The 19,154-nt window shown below is 48.7% G+C and overlaps 1 protein-coding gene across 5 annotated transcripts in view; it reads left to right on the forward strand.

The window, feature by feature from the left end:
• Positions 1 to 43: 43 nt before the first annotated feature.
• TRAF7 (TNF receptor associated factor 7) overlaps positions 44 to 19,154 on the forward strand; it is a 40,753-nt gene continuing 21,642 nt past the window's right edge. Inside the window, exons 1-4 of one of the 5 annotated variants that reach the window (XM_087730800.1) lie at positions 44 to 177; positions 15,615 to 15,733; positions 15,981 to 16,038; positions 17,180 to 17,271. In XM_087730800.1, coding sequence (XP_087586926.1) covers positions 15,653 to 15,733; positions 15,981 to 16,038; positions 17,180 to 17,271 — 231 coding nt within the window. In that variant the 5' untranslated portion in view covers positions 44 to 177; positions 15,615 to 15,652. Of the gene's footprint in view, positions 178 to 3,478; positions 3,628 to 15,614; positions 15,734 to 15,980; positions 16,039 to 17,179; positions 17,276 to 19,154 lie in introns of those variants that run through there. The other 4 variants (XM_087730798.1, XM_087730799.1, XM_087730801.1 and 1 more) reach the window with 4 other exon arrangements.

Consider the following 19,154-nt stretch of genomic DNA (forward strand, 5'->3'; position numbering starts at 1 on the left):
CGGAGGGGCGGTGAAGAGCGGGCGGAAGGCGACGTGCCGGACTACAAGTCCCGAGGAGCGCGGGGCGCAGGGCTTCCGGCCCGGGCGGCAGCTGAGCCGCTAGAGGAACGGGGAGCAGGCCCGCGGTCGCGATGTGCCGGGGCCGGGCACTGGCGCTCCGGCCGCCGCCGCTGCCAGGTACGAGCGGGGCCGGGCTGAGGGGAGCCCTCGGCTGAGGGGAGCCGGGCGGGCCCGGGGCTGAGGTTGCTCTGTGAGGGGAAGGGCCGGGCTGGGCGCTGGGGGCGGTGAGGGCCGGGGGCGCTGGGCTGCGGGCGCCCCTTCCCCTGGGGGTTCGCTTGTTGGGCGTTAAACTCTGTGCAGCTGCCAGCGTGATTTTGCAAGTGCACAGAGGAGCTCGCGTGTCACCTCCCGCCGTGTTCAGTCCTGTCCGTGTCTTGCGTTCTTCGTCCCGTCTGCCTTCCCTTGGCTGTTCGGCGTATCTCATCGCGGGGCGTGCTTAGTTTTGTCTGTTTCTGCTCCATTACTTGTCCGGCTTGTGGCACGTGTTGCTGATGGTTCTCTCTCGGTCTCCCAGTAACCTCGTTTCCTTGTGCTTTGGTTTTACATCTTAAGCAATAGAGGATGTTTGGTGGTAGATCTCCGTAACCGCCCCAAGACAATTACACATCTCTTCTCAGAGCAGGCAGTGAAATTGCGCTATTGTCCTTTCATTTCAAACACGCTGTTTAGTTCTGCCTTATTCTGCTGCCAGCTCACAGCTGTTTGACTTGCTGTCACACGCTTTACTCCAGTTTGAGCCGTGACTGTGAGCTGATGATCTTGTTGTGTTGTGTGAAAGCCAGACGCGAGGACTTTCTTTCAGTTCAGCTTGCTTTTGAGCTCTGTTGGTGTCAAAGGCAACGGCTCAGACAGGCTCTGCCGGGGACCAATGAGTGTGAGAAGAAGGCCGGTACATAATTCAGTCAGGTTTGATATGTACGTAGCAAGCGCGGTCCAGACTATTGTACCCCCTGGGGCGTAGGTGTGTTGTGAAGAACTCTGGCCTAGCAGTTATTTTTTCAACTTTGACAATGTTGCCAAACACTTTGTTCCAATCCCAGCCCTTTAATTTTGCCTCCTTTTTCATCCCAGTGATGTATTCTTTTCAGCCTGTCTTAAGCAGTTAGTGTTCGCCTTAAATAGCTGTTGCACTTTGGCTTTGAGCGTTTGTCAATGACTCTTGCTTACAGCCACAACGACGTTTGTTGGGTTTGCAGGGAGAGGTCTGTGTGAGTGAAGGACTGTTCCAGAAAGCCCTTGCTGAGGGAAAGTGGCGTGAGAAAGTCAACCATGTTCATGACAGCCTTTACACAGGTCCCTGGGAGCTGTGCGAGGAGGGGAGGTAGTTGACAGAAAGTGCATTGTGGTGAAGATAACTCAGTGCACTACCAAAAACTGGGGCTGTGTTTTGTCAAATACTGTACAGACATCTACTAACTCCAAGTCCAAAGAGCTGGCCATCACCATTGACAAGGAGCGAGAGAACAGACAGTGCTGTCCTCATTGCATAGCTGGGGAGTGGAAGATCAAAGAGTTTTGGGATTTCCTAACTGTCATGCAGAAAACTGTAGGAGCAGGGAACTGTCTGCAGTCTACCTGGTCCCCCTCCAAGTCCTGGGGTCCCCCACCCTGGGCACTGCTGGTCTCAAGTGAGGCTGAGAAAGGCCAGGGTAAATCCAGCCACAACAATACAGAAAGCTCTAGCTTTGCGGTTTGGTTTGCTGCAGCGTGCAGCAGCAGATGGCTTGCAGGTGAAACTGCCCTGCAGAAAGGAATGTTTCACAATGAGGGAGGTTAAATTTTACCAGCTGGCAGTGGGAAACCTAAGCTGAACTGGAGTGACCAGAACATTCAGTCAGGGAATGCAGGTACCATCACTGATAACACCCAAACAGGAATTTTCACGGTGTTGATTGAACCCAAGGAAGAAAACCCAAATCCATAGTTTTCAGGCAGTTTGGTTTCCTGACTGGAGGGATCGCATGGTGATACCAGCCACTCTGCAGCGTGAGAGTGGTGGGGCTGGGCCCACATCTGCCTGTTCCTGTGGCAGTGCAGCCTTAGATGACCTTAAGCCACTTGTGAAGCACTACAGGTGGGTTTGTGTCCCCTGACTGAAACCCTTCTGCAGTCAACCATTCTCTTCCTGGGGCTCCACAAACACAACTGCGCTGCTGGAGCTGCAGGGAGGCCCGCGGGCTCTGGGACGTTGCCAAGCACTGTGTGATGGTGCTGGTGCCTGCTCTGCCCTGCCATGCAGCGGCTGTATGTCAGACAGGGTTGGTCCTGAGCAGTGCTGAGCGTTTTGCAGCTTCGGTTGACTTCAGCTGGCATTCAGCACTTAGGCACCTCATGGGCTGAGTGTTTGCCTGTTCTGCGGGACCTTCCTAGCCCCTGGTAGCCATGATTGTGGCACTTTCTGAAGCGTGATCGTACCTGCCTCTCAGGTTGTCTCAGCCAAGCTCCGCTGTGCCAGGAGAAAGGCATTTGTGAGAAAATCCTTCCTGGTTTCACTAACTAAATACTCAGATTACGTGAACAAGTTCAGTCTGTCAGAACTCTTTCCTTTTGATTTTTATGCCCTTTGTCTTCCCTTCCCTGGCTGTACTCCTTTGCCGTGGGCATGATGAGGCACACACTGGCACATCCCCTTGCCCATGGGTTGGGTTGGGGGATGTAGCGGCTGCCTGGGGCAAGGGAGGAGGCAAGTGGTGGCTTACAGGGGTACGTGTCACCCATCTTTCAAGCTCAGCAACTCCCCCAGGAGTCCAGGGCAGTGGCACTCCAAAGTACCCATTTACAGACTGGTCCCGCTCTGCCTTTAGCACAGCCCGAGTTCGGAGCTTCATCAGAGTTACCTTGCTGCTTTTAAGGGGGTGTAAAAACAGCAGGAAGCATATTGGGTGCTGGAGAGGGGTGAGAGCTCTCCGTGCAGCACCTGCTCCTGGGAGAGCCTCAGCTGTGGGAACACTTGTTCTCCTGTGTTGGGTGGCTGTCCCAGCAGTAGAAGTCCCCCACTGCCAATGCCTGTCTTTTAGGCGATCCCTGCTCACTGGCCCAGGAAAGCGCTGCCTTTTTGTGGCAATTCTTAGTTAACTGGATTTCCCTGGATTGTCTCTCCAAGCAAAGACTGTGTTGCTGTTTGTTTGGCTGCTTGGTATTCAGTATTATGAATAGTTTGGGAACTATCTAAAGAGGGTGAGAAACTCAAACTCCCTTTAAAGTGAGCAATGGACCGTCCTGTCCCTGGAGATTTCTCTGATCAGAGGAATAAATCTGCATATGCTAAGAGAGTGATTGTTTTTTCTGCACTAGACTAAACCTTGTCAGTCTCAGAGCAGCCAGGGCAAAGCTGTGAGGCAGCGCAGAGATTGGCTGAGCTGTGGGATTTTCCAGCTGAATTTACATATCGCCCACTGCTCTGCATGCCTTTCTGTTTACATCACTTAAGAGCGATACACACATACACGCACACAGATAGCGAAAGAGACATTTTGACCGAGGAAAAGCCTGCCCACAGCTTAGGAACGCGGTCATGGTGGCGTCTTGCTGGGCTTTGCCACTCCGTGCCAGCTTGGACAGCTGATGGTGAGTTTCCTCCAAGGTAAATTGTTTGCCCTGGGTGCCGGATGTCAGGGCTGTGTCAGCAGTGTTCCCCGGGAGGCTGCTGTGCTTTAGCCATCACGGACAGTAGTGAGGGAGGAACTGTTTTCATGGCCATGTCTAGATCTTAGTGAAGAGGTGGGAGGTATCTGAAATCCAACGCCAGTTTAGAAGTGGGTACCTGTCGCCTGTCCAGCTAGCTGGAGCTGCATTATGCTGATTTTGTGATCCTTCAGAGTGACCTTTGCAAGGACGTGTAACGCTTGACTGTGCAACCACCCAGCAAGAGTTTTCTGTGGTTGCTTCTGGTGGTTTCACAAACAGGAGATCCTCAATATTCTTTAAGTGAAGCTGTGAGCAAAGAAGCCAAGTTTGTGAGAAGAGGCAGTATCTCTCACTGCCTCTCCTTTGCATCCTAAGTCATTGTGGCTACAGTACAGCTGCTAACGGTATGGTGGAAGCATCCACATCCACTGATTTCTTCAGGAATCAAGGATTCAATGCTTGTTTATCAAGAGGCAGGACGTCACTAGTTTGATTATATTTTGCCCAGCTGACATGCTACCTGTAAAGCACTACAGTTTTCTCCCTTTCTCAGTCGCTGGTTAACACTCCCTAGCAGTGAGTGTAGCTGTCTTACGTTGTGCTCTCCTGCTTGTTCTCAGTGGCAAAGTCCAAGGAAACTGTACAAAAAAAGAGCGGGTGACTGAAATTTACTGGATTTTTTTTTTTTTGTGAAGGAGCTGATGCATTTCAGATGAATCTTTAAAATGATCTAATTGCACCCAGAGGGCAAGCGAGAGCATGTCACGAAATTTTAAAGCTTTGGAGGATGTTGGGGGGGAGCAGGGGGTGGAAGTGATACTTTCTGCATTTTGAGTAATGATTATGGGCTCAGGTTTCTTATTAATTTAATCTTGAAGAATCCCATAATGTGATAGGAGTGGTTAAACCTTTCCAGAGACATGCAGCCACCTGTAAGGCAAAGCAGTTTGAAAAGCCCTTGGTGACTGCACAGCAATTGAGGAACAAAGTAGAGAAGAAACTCTGATCACCTTGGGTCTAGCAGGGTGGCTCCAGGAAAAGAGAATGCAGCAGGTGAGACAAGTGTTCCTCTGGCTTCCTTCGAGGACATGGGGTGCAGTGTCTGCTAAAAACTTAGTACATTTATTGGTGTTTAACTCCTTTCCCAGGCCAGTTGAGAGGAAGCTTTTGAACTTTGGTAAATTACGAGCCAAGGGTGGGACTAGAGTGCTTGAGGATGGATTAGTTTCTGTTTTTCATGGGCAAGTCTCTCGTTCACAGCCTTGCTGAAGTGCTCGTGTCGGCACTGCGCAGGGCAGAGGTGAGAGATGTGCGAGGGAGTTCAGGATCTGTTTGTGCAGGGGTTTTTCTGTGTGAGCTCGTGCTGCTCCTGAACTGATCAACCAAGACTGAAGCCCTTCAAACAGAGGCTTTGCTTCCTCATGTACTGTCCTGCCAGGACAGAGGCTGAATCGCTCCAGAACCAGGCTTTGCTGCTGACCTGGCATGTCTTAAGAGCTTTTTTAAAATGAGTTGCAAGCCCATCTATCTACCACATTCCTGCAGGCCAGTTTGCAGCAGGGAAACCAGCAGCAGAGCCTCAGCTAGTCCACAGTACCCTGTGGGGTCTTGGCAGCTGCTTGCTCTCTGTCAAGCAAGGCTGAGGAAGACCAGTTAGCACCAGTTCTGGTGTGATTTGTGTAGGTGACTATTCTTGGTTTTTGAAGCGTGATATCATAGTATCATAGAGTAGTTTGGGTTGGAAGGGACCTGCAATGAGCAGGGACATCTTCAACTAGCTCAGGTGGCTCAGAGCCCTGTCCAACCTGACCTTGAATGTTTCCAGGGATGGGGCATCTACCACCTCTCTGGGCAACCTGTTCCAGTGTTTCACCACCCTCATTGTAAAAAATGTCTTCCTTATATCTAGTCTAAATCTACCTTCTTTTAGTTTAAAGCCATTACCCCTTGTCCTGTTGCTACAGGCCCTGCTAAAAGTTTGTCCCCATTTTTCCTATAAGCCCCCTTTAAGTACTGAAAGGCTCCAATAAGGTCTCCCCGCAGCCTTCTCTTCTCCAGGCTGAACAGCCCCAGCTCTCTCAGCCTTTCCTCACAGCAGAGGTGTTCCATCCCTCTGATCATTTTTGTGGCCTCCTCTGGTCCCGCTCCAACAGGTCCATGTCTTTCCTGTGCCGAGGACCCCAGAGCCGGACGCAGGGCTCCAGGTGGGGTCTCACCAGTGCGGAGCAGAGGGGCAGAATCACCTCCCTCGCCCTGCTGGCCACGCTGCTTGTGATGCAGCCCAGCATAGGGTTGGCATGGTATCTTCAGAGATCCCTTGTATCAATGATATCTTATATCATGACCTGCCTTGCACAGAGGAGATGGCCACTCCCTCTCAAGAAACAGCAGCAGGACTGAGGGGTAGGAGGTTGTTGGTTTGGGGGCTTGGATTATTTTTTCTTTTTTCTTAAACAAATCTGCACTTTAATAATGCGAAGGTCTCTGAATGGGGTCTGTTCTTTGAGTGAGGATGTGGGAAAGATCACAAGCTGTGAAAGGAACAGCATGCAGCAGTGTAATGTTAGGGCCAACTTTTAAAGCACCTTTTGATTAAGGGCCTTGTGTGGAAGAGCTCTGAGCGTGCCAGCTTCTGCCAGCCTGGCCACCCCACCAGCAACCACGTAGGTACTGAGCTGAGACAGGCCAATCTCAGTTGCAGGGGTCAGGCACTACCGGAACCTGGTCTGCAGCCTTATGCATAAGAAAAATGGTGTAGTAGGTGGATGCTTCCAAGTTTCCTAAAATGGAAGTAAAGCTTCAAGTATAGCTTTTGTGTCATGGAAACAGCATTGAACATTGGCCTCTGTTCTAACTTCTAACTTAGGGTTTTGGGAAAAATGAGATGCTTTATTCCACCAGAGCAATCACTTTTGATCCTGTCACAGGCACATCTGAAAGTTACTGCTTCAGGTTTTAACATGAAGTATTGCAAAAAGTTTTTCTATCCCAAGGACTCATTACCCTTTAGGAAAAGCACCTAGTACAAAATGATTTACCTTTCTGAACTGCATTTGCACAAAGGAATGACAATGTTCAAACAGCTGTTGAATGTGCTCTCTCAGCTCTGCAGTCAATTGAAGAGCTGGTAAAAGTAGCAGCAATTAGAAATAGCACTTTTATTCTTATTGCTGACAGCTCAGTACAATTATGGTCTCACTTTAAGTAGCTCAGAAAAGTTTGTATGACTTTTAAGAGCAATGCAAAAACTTGTAAACAATAAGAAGACTCTCTCTGTTCCACAGAAGCAAAGACCCACCAGATGGAAGTGCCGTGCTCTGTTGGTAAGGCTGAAACTGTTCACGTTTTATATTCCTCTAGCACTGACTGCACCTCTCAGTGTATGAGCCTGGTCTTAGAGAGGTCACCCTAAGAGTGTAGGAAAAGCCCAGCTGGGTCAGAGCATTAGTCTGCCTAGCCCCAGTTTTGTCTTCAGCAGTTCCAAAAATGGATACTATTAACGGAGAGCACATGAATCTGACCAATTTCTACCATCCATTTGCCTCATATTTTCCCACCACTCAGAGCAGCTGGATTAGGGACTACATCCCATTGATCCTTTTATTTGTCAGTCCCTGAAGTTTCTACACTGTGGCATTCTTCCGAAGCAAAACCCAGAACCGCTACAGTACTCAGGAGACAAGTACATCAAGGTTTTATGTAGCACCCAAATGACAGTCTCGCAGTTGTTCTCCACAGCTTTTCTGATGCTGCTCAGCATTTTGTTGGCTTGTTTGTCTGCTGCTGTCCTCTGGGCTGAGAATTGCAGCTAACTGTCCACAGAGACCCCAGTGTCTCTTTCCTGAGTTGTAGCTGCCATGTCAGAGCTGAGCATTGCATAGGCCCGCTTTCAATATTTTTCCCTAGATGTGTTGCTTGACGTTTATCTCCATAAAAGCTCATCTGCAACCTTTTTGTCTCCTCAGTTCTGTGAGGTTGTTCTTGAGTTCCTTACCATCAACATGGTATTTGACTACTCAAAGGAGCTTAGTGTCATCTGCAGACTGGGCAATTTCACTGCTCACATTCAACGTCTTCACCTATGACCTTGAAAAAGCTTATTCAGCAGTGGTTCTTGGAGGAACCCTTGCGTAGTCTTCTCTAACCTGAGAAGTGACCATTGAGCTCCACCCTCTGCCTCCTGTCCTGTGACCACCCTGAGAGATGTCTATCTCTGTGATCTGCTGTAGCTGACGCAGGTTCTTATGGCCCGTGTTTTTCAAGTCAGACTAGATGCTGATAGTCCTTGTCACCATGTTCTTTAAGCCCTGTTAATGAAATTCGCAAGCACTTACGAAATGAGTGCTATTTCCACCAGAGACACTGACCAAGAAAGCCAGAGTGACTGTCCCATGGTTGTCTCCGTAGAAGAGTAAACATTTCAGCTCATGAATCTTGTCTCATTTGTGCTTTGGTCTGAGACAGTCTCTTGCAGGTTGCTATGGGCCACTGAGAATCAGTTCACAGGTAGAAAGTGTGGGCAGCACCTCGGTACTGCAGAAGAACAAAGTGGACAGAGCCTGCCCAAACTGGACCGGATTTACTAGCCCTGTTACCTCCCCAGAGGAGCCCTGGCTGTGTGAGAGCTTGCGATGCAGCTGAGGAAGGGGGGGTAGTGCACAAACGCACACCCCCTGCTCTCGGCACCGCCTTGCCTTGCCTTGCCCTTGTCCTGCTGAGCTGGGCTGTTGGAGCAGCACGATGCATTTTAGCTTTCGTAAGAGTATTTCCCTAGTGATGTGCCAACACTCTCAAGGATGTGTAACCCTTCCCGTTCTGGCCGCGGTGTTGTAAGAGGAACAGGAGCTTGTGTCTTATGACATAAATACCCAGGCTGTGAAATAAGGAAATTCACGTCACCCGCAGCCCGTTCCCAGCCAGAGCAGGATAACCCCATGCCTGCCTGCCTTATGAGGCCAGCTGCATGCATTGGCCTCGCTCTCCAGCAAACACTCCTGCTGTGTATGATTTTGCCAGCCCAGCAGTTTCCACAGGGGTGAATAACCTTAGAGAGCTTCAGTGAACTGAGGGAGGGGAAAAAAAGAAGAATAAAGCAGATGTAGGACATATCACTGAGCTTTATGAGCTGTTGATTGTGTAAGGCAGAGACACTTGCAGGTTTTTTGGTAAAGAGACACTGTGCAGTGTGGGGCATTGGGTCTGCCAGGCACTCCCCAGCAGTGCCATGTTTCACCTAAGGGACCCGGTGCCATGCCCATGTCTCGCCCCGGAGAGCAGCTGGAGCACAAACCCCAGCAGTGCTGTTGTGCCTGCAATAGTGTGGTTCCCGCATTAGGAACTGGCTCCTAAGCGGGACCAGGCAGGTTATGTGATGTTTGTGAAGGACGAGATACTCTGCCATCCCTTCTCCTCATGCCATGTACCCCATCAAAGCCCTGGCCTTGATCTTGAGGTTGGTTGTAAGGATCTTTTGCTGAGTGTTGGGAATAGCCAGGCGTGGGTGTGTGCTCTGGGAGCTGAGATGAGACCCTTGAGGTACTGTGCCGGTCCCATCAGACCCCTCTTGTGGGCAAACTCTTCAGCACGACCAGAGGATCAGCCACGACACTGGTCCCAGAGGTGATTCCCCTCCCTGCTTTGAGGTGCAGCTATGGGGTTGGCAGCAGTGTGAGACAGCCAGCAGTAAACAGCTCTGTTCCTGATCCTGTTGGCCTCTGCAGTGGGGAGAAAGAGCACTGCTTTCCCCAGCTCTCTGCAACTACTGGTGGTTGGGTTTTTTCTTGCCTGGATTACTAAAGTAGGAATTTTAAGTCTTTTCTTCTTGCTGAGTCTCAAAAGCCTGAGTTGATTCCTGTGGTGTGCAAATGCTGAAACCTAGCCCTTCCCCTCCCTCGCATCTGGTCACTATCAGCCATGTGATTTAGCGAATAGCGGGTCCCCACAGCTTCCTTTTTCCAGGGTAGATTTCTTCCCCTCTTTTTTTACTGTGTTGTGCTTTAACGCGGCAGGCAACTAAACACCGCACAACCACTCGCTTACTCCCCCCCACCCCAGTGGGATGGGGGAGAGAAGGGGGGGGGGGGGGGGGAGAAAAAAAAAAGTAAAATTTGTGGGTTGAGATAAAGACAGTTTAATAGGACAGAAAAGGAAGGGAAAATAATAATATTGATAAAAGAATATACAAAACAAGTGATGCACAATGCAATTGCTCACCACCCACTGACCGATGCCCAGCCAGTTCCCAAGCAGCGATCGCTGCCCCCGGCCAACTCCCCCCAGTTTAAATACTGAGCATGACGGCATATGGTATGGAATAGCCCTTTGGCCAGTGTGGGTCAACTGTCCTGGCTGTGCCCCCTCCCAGGGGCGTGAGAAGCTGAAAAGTCCTTGGCTAGTGTAGGCACTACTTAGCAACAACTAAAACATCAGTGTGTTATCAACATTATTCTCATACTAAATCTAAAACACAGCACTATACCAGCTACTAGAAGGAAAAATAAATTAACTCTATCCCAGCCGAAACCAGGACATACTGTCAAACCCACTAAAGTTTCATGTTAAAAAAAAAAAAAGAAAAGAAAAAAAGAATAAAAATTAACTCCAGGCAAGGAGAGTCTGGATCACAGGCTGGGTTCCCAAGCTGATCTCCAGACACATGGGTCCAGGCCTGCCTCTCTGGTTTAGAGGGCAGCCCTGTACTGTTGTGCTGCTGGGACGCACAAGTTCTTTCAACAGTTCTTGTCTTTTCAGAGCAAATGGAGCCTGTCCTCTCACTGCAGGTGTCAGGGTGCCTCTGCAACCTGTTTTGCTGTAAATCATAACCTGACCTTGTAGAGTCCTGGGCCGGAAAATTGGGAGAATGTTTCCAGCGTGAGGGCTTCTGAGCTGCTGCTCTGCAGAGTGCTGAAGATGCTCAGGGGATTTCTGGAGGCCCTTTGTATTTGGTCATCTGAGAAGGATTTAGCAACCCAAAGGATGCTGTGATTTCCAGTAAATCTTAGTGTTTCTTCTAGGTCACAGAGTGCACGTGCTTTGTAACACAAAATATTTGATACTTTCACTGTGTCGTAGTCTGTATCTCCTTGGGACGCAGTTCTGCTTGGACCCCACAGGCTGAGGAGCTCTGCCTGCAGTCAGAACAGGGCCAGGAGCTGCCCGTGGCCGGTGCAGGGTTGCCCCAGGGAGGGACACGAGCCACCCTGGAGGGATGCTCCGAGCCTGGGAGCACAGGACAGTGTAGCCAGCAGGATTCAGATGCCAATCCAAGGTTCAGAGATCTGGTGAAGATTTTTGCAAGTGCTGTAGGCAGCTGGTATTAATGTCGACAACACCAGCTCTTTTCTGCCTCCTTCTAACTTCTTTGATACAGTTGGAAAAGGCCTTTCTCAGTACCTCTTGGAAGGCTGCTTGAGATGTGAAGGACCTGTCACAGTGCTCCGGAGAGATGTCTGCTCTGTTGAAATGCTTCCTGTATATGGTGGTTGCAGAGATTTGGGCTGAAATCAGATATTCATGTGGCAGCTGGTGTTCTGCAGCCTGGCTGATATTCCACTCGACATTTTTTCCATTGCTCGCATTCCTCTGGTTTCTGTTCAGAGAAGACATGAAGCAGGCTCCCTGCTGCTGCTTGCAGGTAGGTTGCTTAGCCTGCAGAGCACAGGACGTGCTTATAAACGACGAGTGGAAAATCCCTGTATTCCAGCCCGTGTTCCCTTCCTTGCTTTGGATATATCCAAGATCTGTTGAAGTTGGAAGGCATTTTATATCCATTTCAGTGGGGCTTTGGGACAGGGTGGAACTGGATATGTGTCTCCTTAATGCCTCTCAGCAGTAAGCAGTTCTGTGGCCTGCTGGGTTACCCTGTGAGCCGCACCATGGTGGACACCTCCTAGCCTGCACAGAAGTTTCAAAGGCAGTTATCTAAAGGGTCATACTCATCCTTGGCTGACAGACCATAACTCACTGATTGCAGTAGCTCAAGTGCCTGTATATCACTGTTGCACGTCTGATGCTACGTTTAATGATATTACAAAACTACTCAAACTGTTAGTTGTCCTCATTCTTGGTTTTCCCTGTCTCTCTGTGCTCCACAGTGAGTGCTTTCCCATTGCTTTTTTGAGTCTCCATCTGTTATGTTTGAAGGCAATACATACCCTGAAAATGAGAAGGGGATGAAGCTTTTGCCTGAGTCTCCAGACGGCCCACAATCCTCCATAAGGATGAGCTTCCTCTCTTTCCATCTGAGAGTGATTGTTTGCCTTAACCCAGTAGGAATATTTGATATGCCAGGTTCCCTTAACGCTGTCATGACTCGTGAGGTGGGACCATACCCCTGCTCTTCCCTTGTGAGTGGTACAGGATAGAGGGTGTTTGGGTGGATGTTGCTGAGGTTCTCTGAAGAAGGAATCATGAATTCATAGCCCTTCTGAAAAGCAAGTCCCTCTATTTCCACCCCAACGTGGCAGGAGGAGGGTGCTGACTCCCTTCTCCAGAGATTAGTGAGCTTGGCTGTATTGATAGACATAGGGAACCTATATAGGAGGGGAACTGCAGGGATACATGCATGTTATTAGACATGAAATAATGCAACCTTGAGATATGAAATCACAGAAAATGTGATAGTTTGTGTCACCACACATGGAAGTACTTGCTTTACATTATTTATGAGCACTGCATCATTTGGAGCCCCCAGCTAAGGTCGAGACCTTTTTGTGCTAGACGCTGCACAAATATCCAAAGATTCTTTCATCTTCAGGCTTTGTAGTCCAGCTACGCTGTGCAGAAGAGTTAAACTGAAGAGACTTGTGCAGGGAGGAAGCAGAGAGCTCCAGTGGCTTGCCCAAGGCTGCGAGGGAGTGAGGGGCTGAGCGGGGTTCAGACCTCGTGGGGCCACAGTCAGTGTGTTACTCAAAAGCTTGTCTGCCCTCTTCCCCACCACCCACCTTCCCTGTGCCTTCTGCTATCTGTGCTCTAAGGAACCACTGAAAGGAATAAAAGGATCCTGATGGCCAACGCCAAACTTCTCACTTGCTGAACCCAGCTTTAAACTCGGCAGGTCTCCACGATGCAGCAGCACAACACTACTTCATTCCTGCTGTTTTTGAGACAACTCCAACAATTCTGCTCAGCATCTCCTAAGGGATCTGGCATTTGCAAACAGCCAGGACAGTGCTTTCAAATGTGTGGAAAACATTATCCAGATCCCTATTTTTAAGATGGTCTTAGGTTTGGTTTTGAGGTTTTTGTTTGGTTGGTTTTTTGTTTGGGTTTTGGTTTTTTGTTTTAAACGGCAACTTTTTTCGGGAGTTTAGACCTGAGTAGTGTTTCCCTGGGCTCTTCTGCTGCTGTAATCTGGCTGCCTGACAGTTGTCCGATAAAGAACTGCAGCGAGCAACACGAAGTGCTGTGTCAGGCGTGGCTGAGCTGTTGGCTGTTAGCAGAGCACTGGCCAAGGACATCCTGAGCGTCGCCTTTGCAGTTTAAAATGTGAGTGCAGGACGCGACTGGCCCTGTGTGCGGGCAGCCTCGCAGGGGAGGTGGGTTATGCTCTTGGGCTGGGACTAAGGGGGCCCTGGGCCAGCCCCAGGTCACAGCTACATTGTGTGTGTCTCTCTGTGAGCCTCAGTTTCCCTCTCTGTAAAGCAGAGAAATCAAAGTGTTCTCCTTTATAAAGAGCTTAGAGATTTAGGACTTGTCATCTTCAGATAAGAGAAGACAAATTGCTAGGAACAACTAAGACATTTCACCTCCCCAAAGATTGGAAATGTGAGCAGCAGGAGTGTGAAAGCCTGGCCAGAGCGGTGCCGTCTCAGCCAGGGCCAGAAGCAGGCACATCTGAAAGGGACTGGGAGCTCTGCATCGGCCGATTGCAGGCGTCTGCAGGGTGTTTCTTCTGAGGTGCCCTTCGCTGGTGGTTGGCTCTTGTCCTGCAAAAAAGGGTTTAGGTTGTGTCTTAATAAACCATTTTTGGCCTGTCTGTCCTCACTGCAGATGTCTCTCTGGTCTGTCTGTTTAGCCCTTGGACTCTGCTGCTGGCAGTGAGAGTACCAAGACTTAACTATACCTTGGACAGAAAGGGGTCTCTTAATCCGGATCCATCCTGAGCAGCTTATTCCTGGAGTGCAGGGTCCCTGGCTCCTTGGGCAGGCTGGGACAGCCCGCGAGTGCAAGCAGTACCTTTCAGCTGCAAGGATGAAGGGGCAGCTTGGGAGGAGAGTTCAGTGCCCTGCTGAACCCTTGTCTTCAGAAGCATCTCCGTATGATGGCAGAGAGGAGGTGTGGCTCCTTCCTATAGGTACCCTGGCTCCAAAGCATCTTGTCAGATTCACTGGGACCCCAGCATAATTTTGTGCCCTGAAGCCAGCATCAGGTTTCAACAGAGGTTAAAGAAAGCAAGCTCCATGTGTTTCTGCAAATTATCATTGTGTAATACTTGACTTTGCAAACTTAAACCTAGTAAAAAACTGTGTAAACAACGCCAGAAGAGAAATGAGCTCCTCTGCTGACTTCTTGTGGGAGAGGGTTTCTCTTTCTGGGTGATGATCCAGACTTTGCGGTTGTTTCTGAGCAGAAACTGGGAGAGAGATCCAGAACCACAAACGTGTTACTTGAAGTAAGGTTTCTTTCATGGTTTTCTTGACCTCGTAGCTCAGACCATGCTGGAGAGAACTCCTTTAATGCAAACAGAACTAGATCAAACGTGAGATTTTTGCTTTCTGCTGAGATCTAGTCCTGGCTTTTGTGTTCAGCAGTACAGCCCAGGGCTTTTGAGTTAAATAGCAAAACTCCCACTGAGTTCATCACAAGAACAGGATGAGGCCTGTGCTAATCACACTCTTGAATATGAGGCAGCCGTAAGTTCTGGGGGTGCAGGGAAGTTTAGGCTTTGGTTTCCTTGGCTGGAAGTGCCAGAAAGCGTGGCATAGCCTGCCCGGGAAAGGGGCTCCCTTGGAGGGATCCCTTTCTGCCACCCTAGCTGATGAGGATGTGGGGCTGCTGAGCTTCCAGGGCACCTCTTCCTTCATCTGGGGGTGGGTGGTCCTGGAGGGAGGAAGGCAGTCACAACCCCTTGTGCTAAAGCAAAGCTCCCGGTGACTGAATGGGATGTTTCTGTCATGTGCTTGGAAGGTGGCCTGAGCTGCAAAGCTGCGAGTGAACAAGCTCCCTGGGCTCTGGAGTCCAGGCCAGCTCAGCTTGAGTCTCACAGTTAATGGGATAAAGGTTTTACTGGTATAGCTTTACATCCAGAGGCCTTTTCTGCCCTCCAGGCACTCACAGTTGCCCGGCACGCTGAAAGATCAGGCTTATGTCTGTGGCGTCTGCCGAAATCTCTCTGCCTGCCATGGTACAGTCTGCTCCGTGCTTGCCATTGCTGTCTCTTGTGGAAGGGGCTCCCTTTTAGGACCCTACTTACTAATCACTGCTCTGTGCAAAGTGTTTTGGGAAGCAGCAGGTAACCTGCTTTCTGAACTACGCTCAAACTGGGGAGGTAGAGAGGACCAGATACAGAGCCTGCATAGGGCTCTTCTCTGCTGGGACTGTCAGTCACAACTGGTACATACTCTTATTTTTAAAAGATTGATGTGTATTGTGACCAGTGAAATGCTGTCTGTCTTAGTCTCCTGAGAAGTCTCATTTGCTATTACAACAGTTTATACTTGTAAAAGCAGCTGATGATTATGGGTATTCCAGTATTTGGGTGATTAAGGAGTCATTTTAAAAGATACCATATCTTTAGAAAATGCTGAACATTCGTCCAGGAATGATTTGAAGGAACCTGACTTTGACCTTGCCACTTGCTTCTGAAAATTCAGGTTTATGTGAGCTTTGGTAAATACTTGGACTTCATGCTACAGGAGATTGTTCTCTGAGCCCAGGAAAATATGTACAACAAACCTAACTCTCTTTCTGTCTGTCTTCTTCCACAGAGCAAACTTCCCATGACTAACAAATGCTGGCCTAGATTATGAGCTCAAACAAGAACGCTCGCTACAATCGTTTCTCCAGTGGCACAACAAACATCACTACTTCCGAAAACACTAACGGGGTAAGGCTTGGTGGTGTTGGCAGAGGATAGGGGTTAGGGCTGCTTCTTATGTCCTCATCCTTTCTTTTGAGAAAATGAAGATGGCTTTTGAAAATATGGTACTTTCTTGCCTCTTAAAAATTACAATATCCACAGATAAAAGTTGGGAATATATATGTACATTTTTTTTACCAGTTCAGGAAAGGTAACAAGCCTTTGGGTTGTGCTGCAGTGATACGCACTGACTTTCATTTTGTCAATATTTCAGACAAGAATGGAAACAACTTTTGGGCCAGCCTACTCTGCTGTGACGACCATCACAAAGCGTGAGTGTATTTCATGCACAGAGCTTCTCCCCCAACGCACTATTCCTGCCATTTGTTGTTGTTGTTGTTGTTTTACAGATGATAAAGCTGTTGGGAGAATCACTGTGTTTGTTAAAGATAGGTGTCGAGGTGCTGTTTTTAGTATTATGCAGCCCAAGTATTATTTAATCATGGCATCTGATCACCATGCATGATGGAAATGAGCATGCATAGAAATTTTCTCCCATTAGGCAGACTTAACGGTACCACTGGGAAGCCCTTGCTGAAACTAGGGTAGTACAACAGGGTTTGATACAGAGCTCAGTCCCAAATCTTATTTATCTCTGTGACTTCTCACGCAATCATTACCAGTGCTGAAAATTCCCATCTTCGCTCTCTGCCTGACTGTTAAGTCACTCTGGACACTTTGGTAAAACCCCCATGGCCATTTTTAACTCAGACAGGAGGGGGTGCAAGTGTACCTGCTCATTTAAAATTCTTGTGCTTTGTTCCTCAAAGCCCAGCAGGTGAGGAGTCTGAGCCCTGACATGTGGTGTGAATGTAGGAAGAGGTCTCGTTTCATTTTGGAATAAAAATATCCTGACTTTAGTAAAGATAAACTGTGGCACTTGACACTGATTTAGATAAGGAAATGAACATCTGCCCGGGCGAAATGTTTGGATTACATTTGTACAGGACTCTGGACTCTAGATGTTTTTGGACTCCTGAATATTTACATTCAAGATTTTATATAAGTCAGTAGTATAATCTCTATACAAATATCTCCAATTTAATTTAGCATGTTTCCCTTGTGCTACAAGAATATCCAGACCTCCCTTGAACGAAGCAATTTTTGTTGGTGACTGAAATATGTGGGAGTATAAGGTTTCCTTTTAATAGTATTTTTGACCTATGGACCTGGTAGAATATTATCTGTGCACTTTTCTGGGCAAGCTGCTTTCAAAGGGCTGCATGCATTTCAGCAAGCTATCAGAGATCAGGATTGATATGTCCAGGTCAAGAACTGGAGTTAGGGAATCCGTAGTCTTTTCCTTTTTCAAGGAACACTTACAGCTACAGACTGACCTGTAGCTCGGAAATGTTACTGAAGAGCCTAAATGCTTGCTTTCTTTTTTTTTTTTTTTTTTAATTTGCTTTAAAGCTGACGGGACCAATACTTTTAAACAGCATCGTCGGACCCCATCCTCCTCCAGCACACTCACCTACTCGCCACGAGATGAGGACGATGGAATGGTAGGTGAGCCCCTCTGCTGACTGGCTTAGCTAGTTATATGTCAAATGAGGGATGTCTGGTGCTCCTCTGGACTTCTCTGCCTCCCTCATCATTCCCATGCACTGCGTTATATCGGAGACAGATGTCTGCACTTGAGGCAGGACCAGCCTCAGCATTTCCTGACTGCTCCCAGGGTGGGTGCAGTGGGGAAGCAGAGGTTGCTTCTGACTTGGGGCATTAGGTTGGCACTGCTGGTGCTCATTTTCAGACTGCTTCAAAATGGTATGTGGTTACAAAGCCCAGGAGCTACAAATACCACAGGCCTACTTGGGAGGGTGTACCTGCCTCCTGATGTGAGGTCTCCTGAGCTCGGGAGAAAACAGAGCTACTGTCAACGATGTCTGGGGCTGTGGCTGAGGCCGGTCAGTCTCGATCAGAGCATGTTGGATGGACCATCCAGCAGCACAGCTGGCCCTGCAGTTATGACCAGAAAATCCATTCCTCTTTCTACCTCCAGATGGGGCTTCTGACCGCAGGGAGCACGTTTGAAACCTGCAGAGTGGGACTTCAGACACTCACTCCTGGGGATTACATCATCGGGGTCTTCTCACGCTAACCATTCCCATGTCTCGCAATATCTTTGCAGAAAAGCACTTCCCAATTTTGTACCTAGCCTTCTCATTCATCTCGCTTGCTTCTGAGTAACTTCTTTTTGGGGAATTCAGTGATCCAACAGGCCTCAGGCTTAGCTGCTTAAAGAGAAATTAGATTGGCTAAATCAATCAAATCAAGAACAGCAACAGCAAAGCAAACCTCTGCGAGTGGACAGATAGCTCTGAGACCTTGATCTTCTCCTATCCCTAGTGCTTCAGCCACATCTCATAACCACAAGCTCCTATTTGGATTTAAGCATGTGAATAGTAGACTCTTCAAACTAAGTAAGTTGTTGTAGACTTTGTCAGGTCACAAGACCCAGCTTCCAAGCCAGGGATAAATGGGTCACTGCTGCTGCTGAAGTTAGGCACTAGCAGAGACTGGGATCAGCAACAGTATGGAGCTACAACACTTCTTAAAATAAATTTGACACCAGATTGCAAAGAGCTTTATTGTCAGCATCCTATGAAGTTCCTTCCATTGCTCAGAGATCTTGCTGTGTTTTATGTGAGCATGTGTTTGTTTTTTCAAAAAGTGCTTTGAACATTTGCCTCCTGTCCTTGGCAAATGCAACTCTCCATCACATTACTGACCCCATGGTGCTGGGCCACTGTTCCAGGAAGCCCTTGGCTGTCAGCACTGATCCCGTGGGCTGAGTGCCGTGCTCACTGCACCCTTTTCATGAGCTGTGCAGTTCTCACAGAGCACAGGTGAGGATTTTTCCAGAGGAGCGGGGAGTGCTGGGGACATTACATTTAGCCATGTCTGATGAAGCTCCCTGACTCCTTTGAAAACTACAGTATGGCAAACTGAGGCATGCAGCCAAGAATAGGAGAGATCTCTCCTAGGACCTAGCCTCAGTCCTCTTGGACAGTCTCAGCCCACTTTCCCTGGAGTGCTAAATATTCTTAAGCAAAAATAGCAAGAGGATTAATGAGTGGTTCCGGAAGCAGCCTGCAGCCCTAGGTGCTAATAAACCAGAAGCGCCACAGCCCTGCTCTGCCTGCTGCTCCAGACAAACTCTCACTAACCCTTTTATGAAGCTTCCTTTGCTTTGTCAAGAAATAATCTGGGATTTCCCTTCCTCATCGCTAAGTTTTCCCTTTTCCAGAAGCTGCCAAGCGCTTGTCAGCCATCAGAGAGACAGCTGGAGACGAGACAGAGCCCTCCTGTGACCTCCACCACCCCTTTTTCTTTCTTTTTAAAGCTTCTGTTAATGAAACCAGAAGCAGAGCAGTGTGTTCTGCAT

The sequence above is a fragment of the Nipponia nippon genome, unplaced genomic scaffold (genome assembly GCF_047370975.1).
Source record: "Nipponia nippon isolate SJK-2023a ecotype South Korea unplaced genomic scaffold, ASM4737097v1 scaffold_5, whole genome shotgun sequence".
Taxonomy (NCBI): domain Eukaryota; kingdom Metazoa; phylum Chordata; class Aves; order Pelecaniformes; family Threskiornithidae; genus Nipponia; species Nipponia nippon.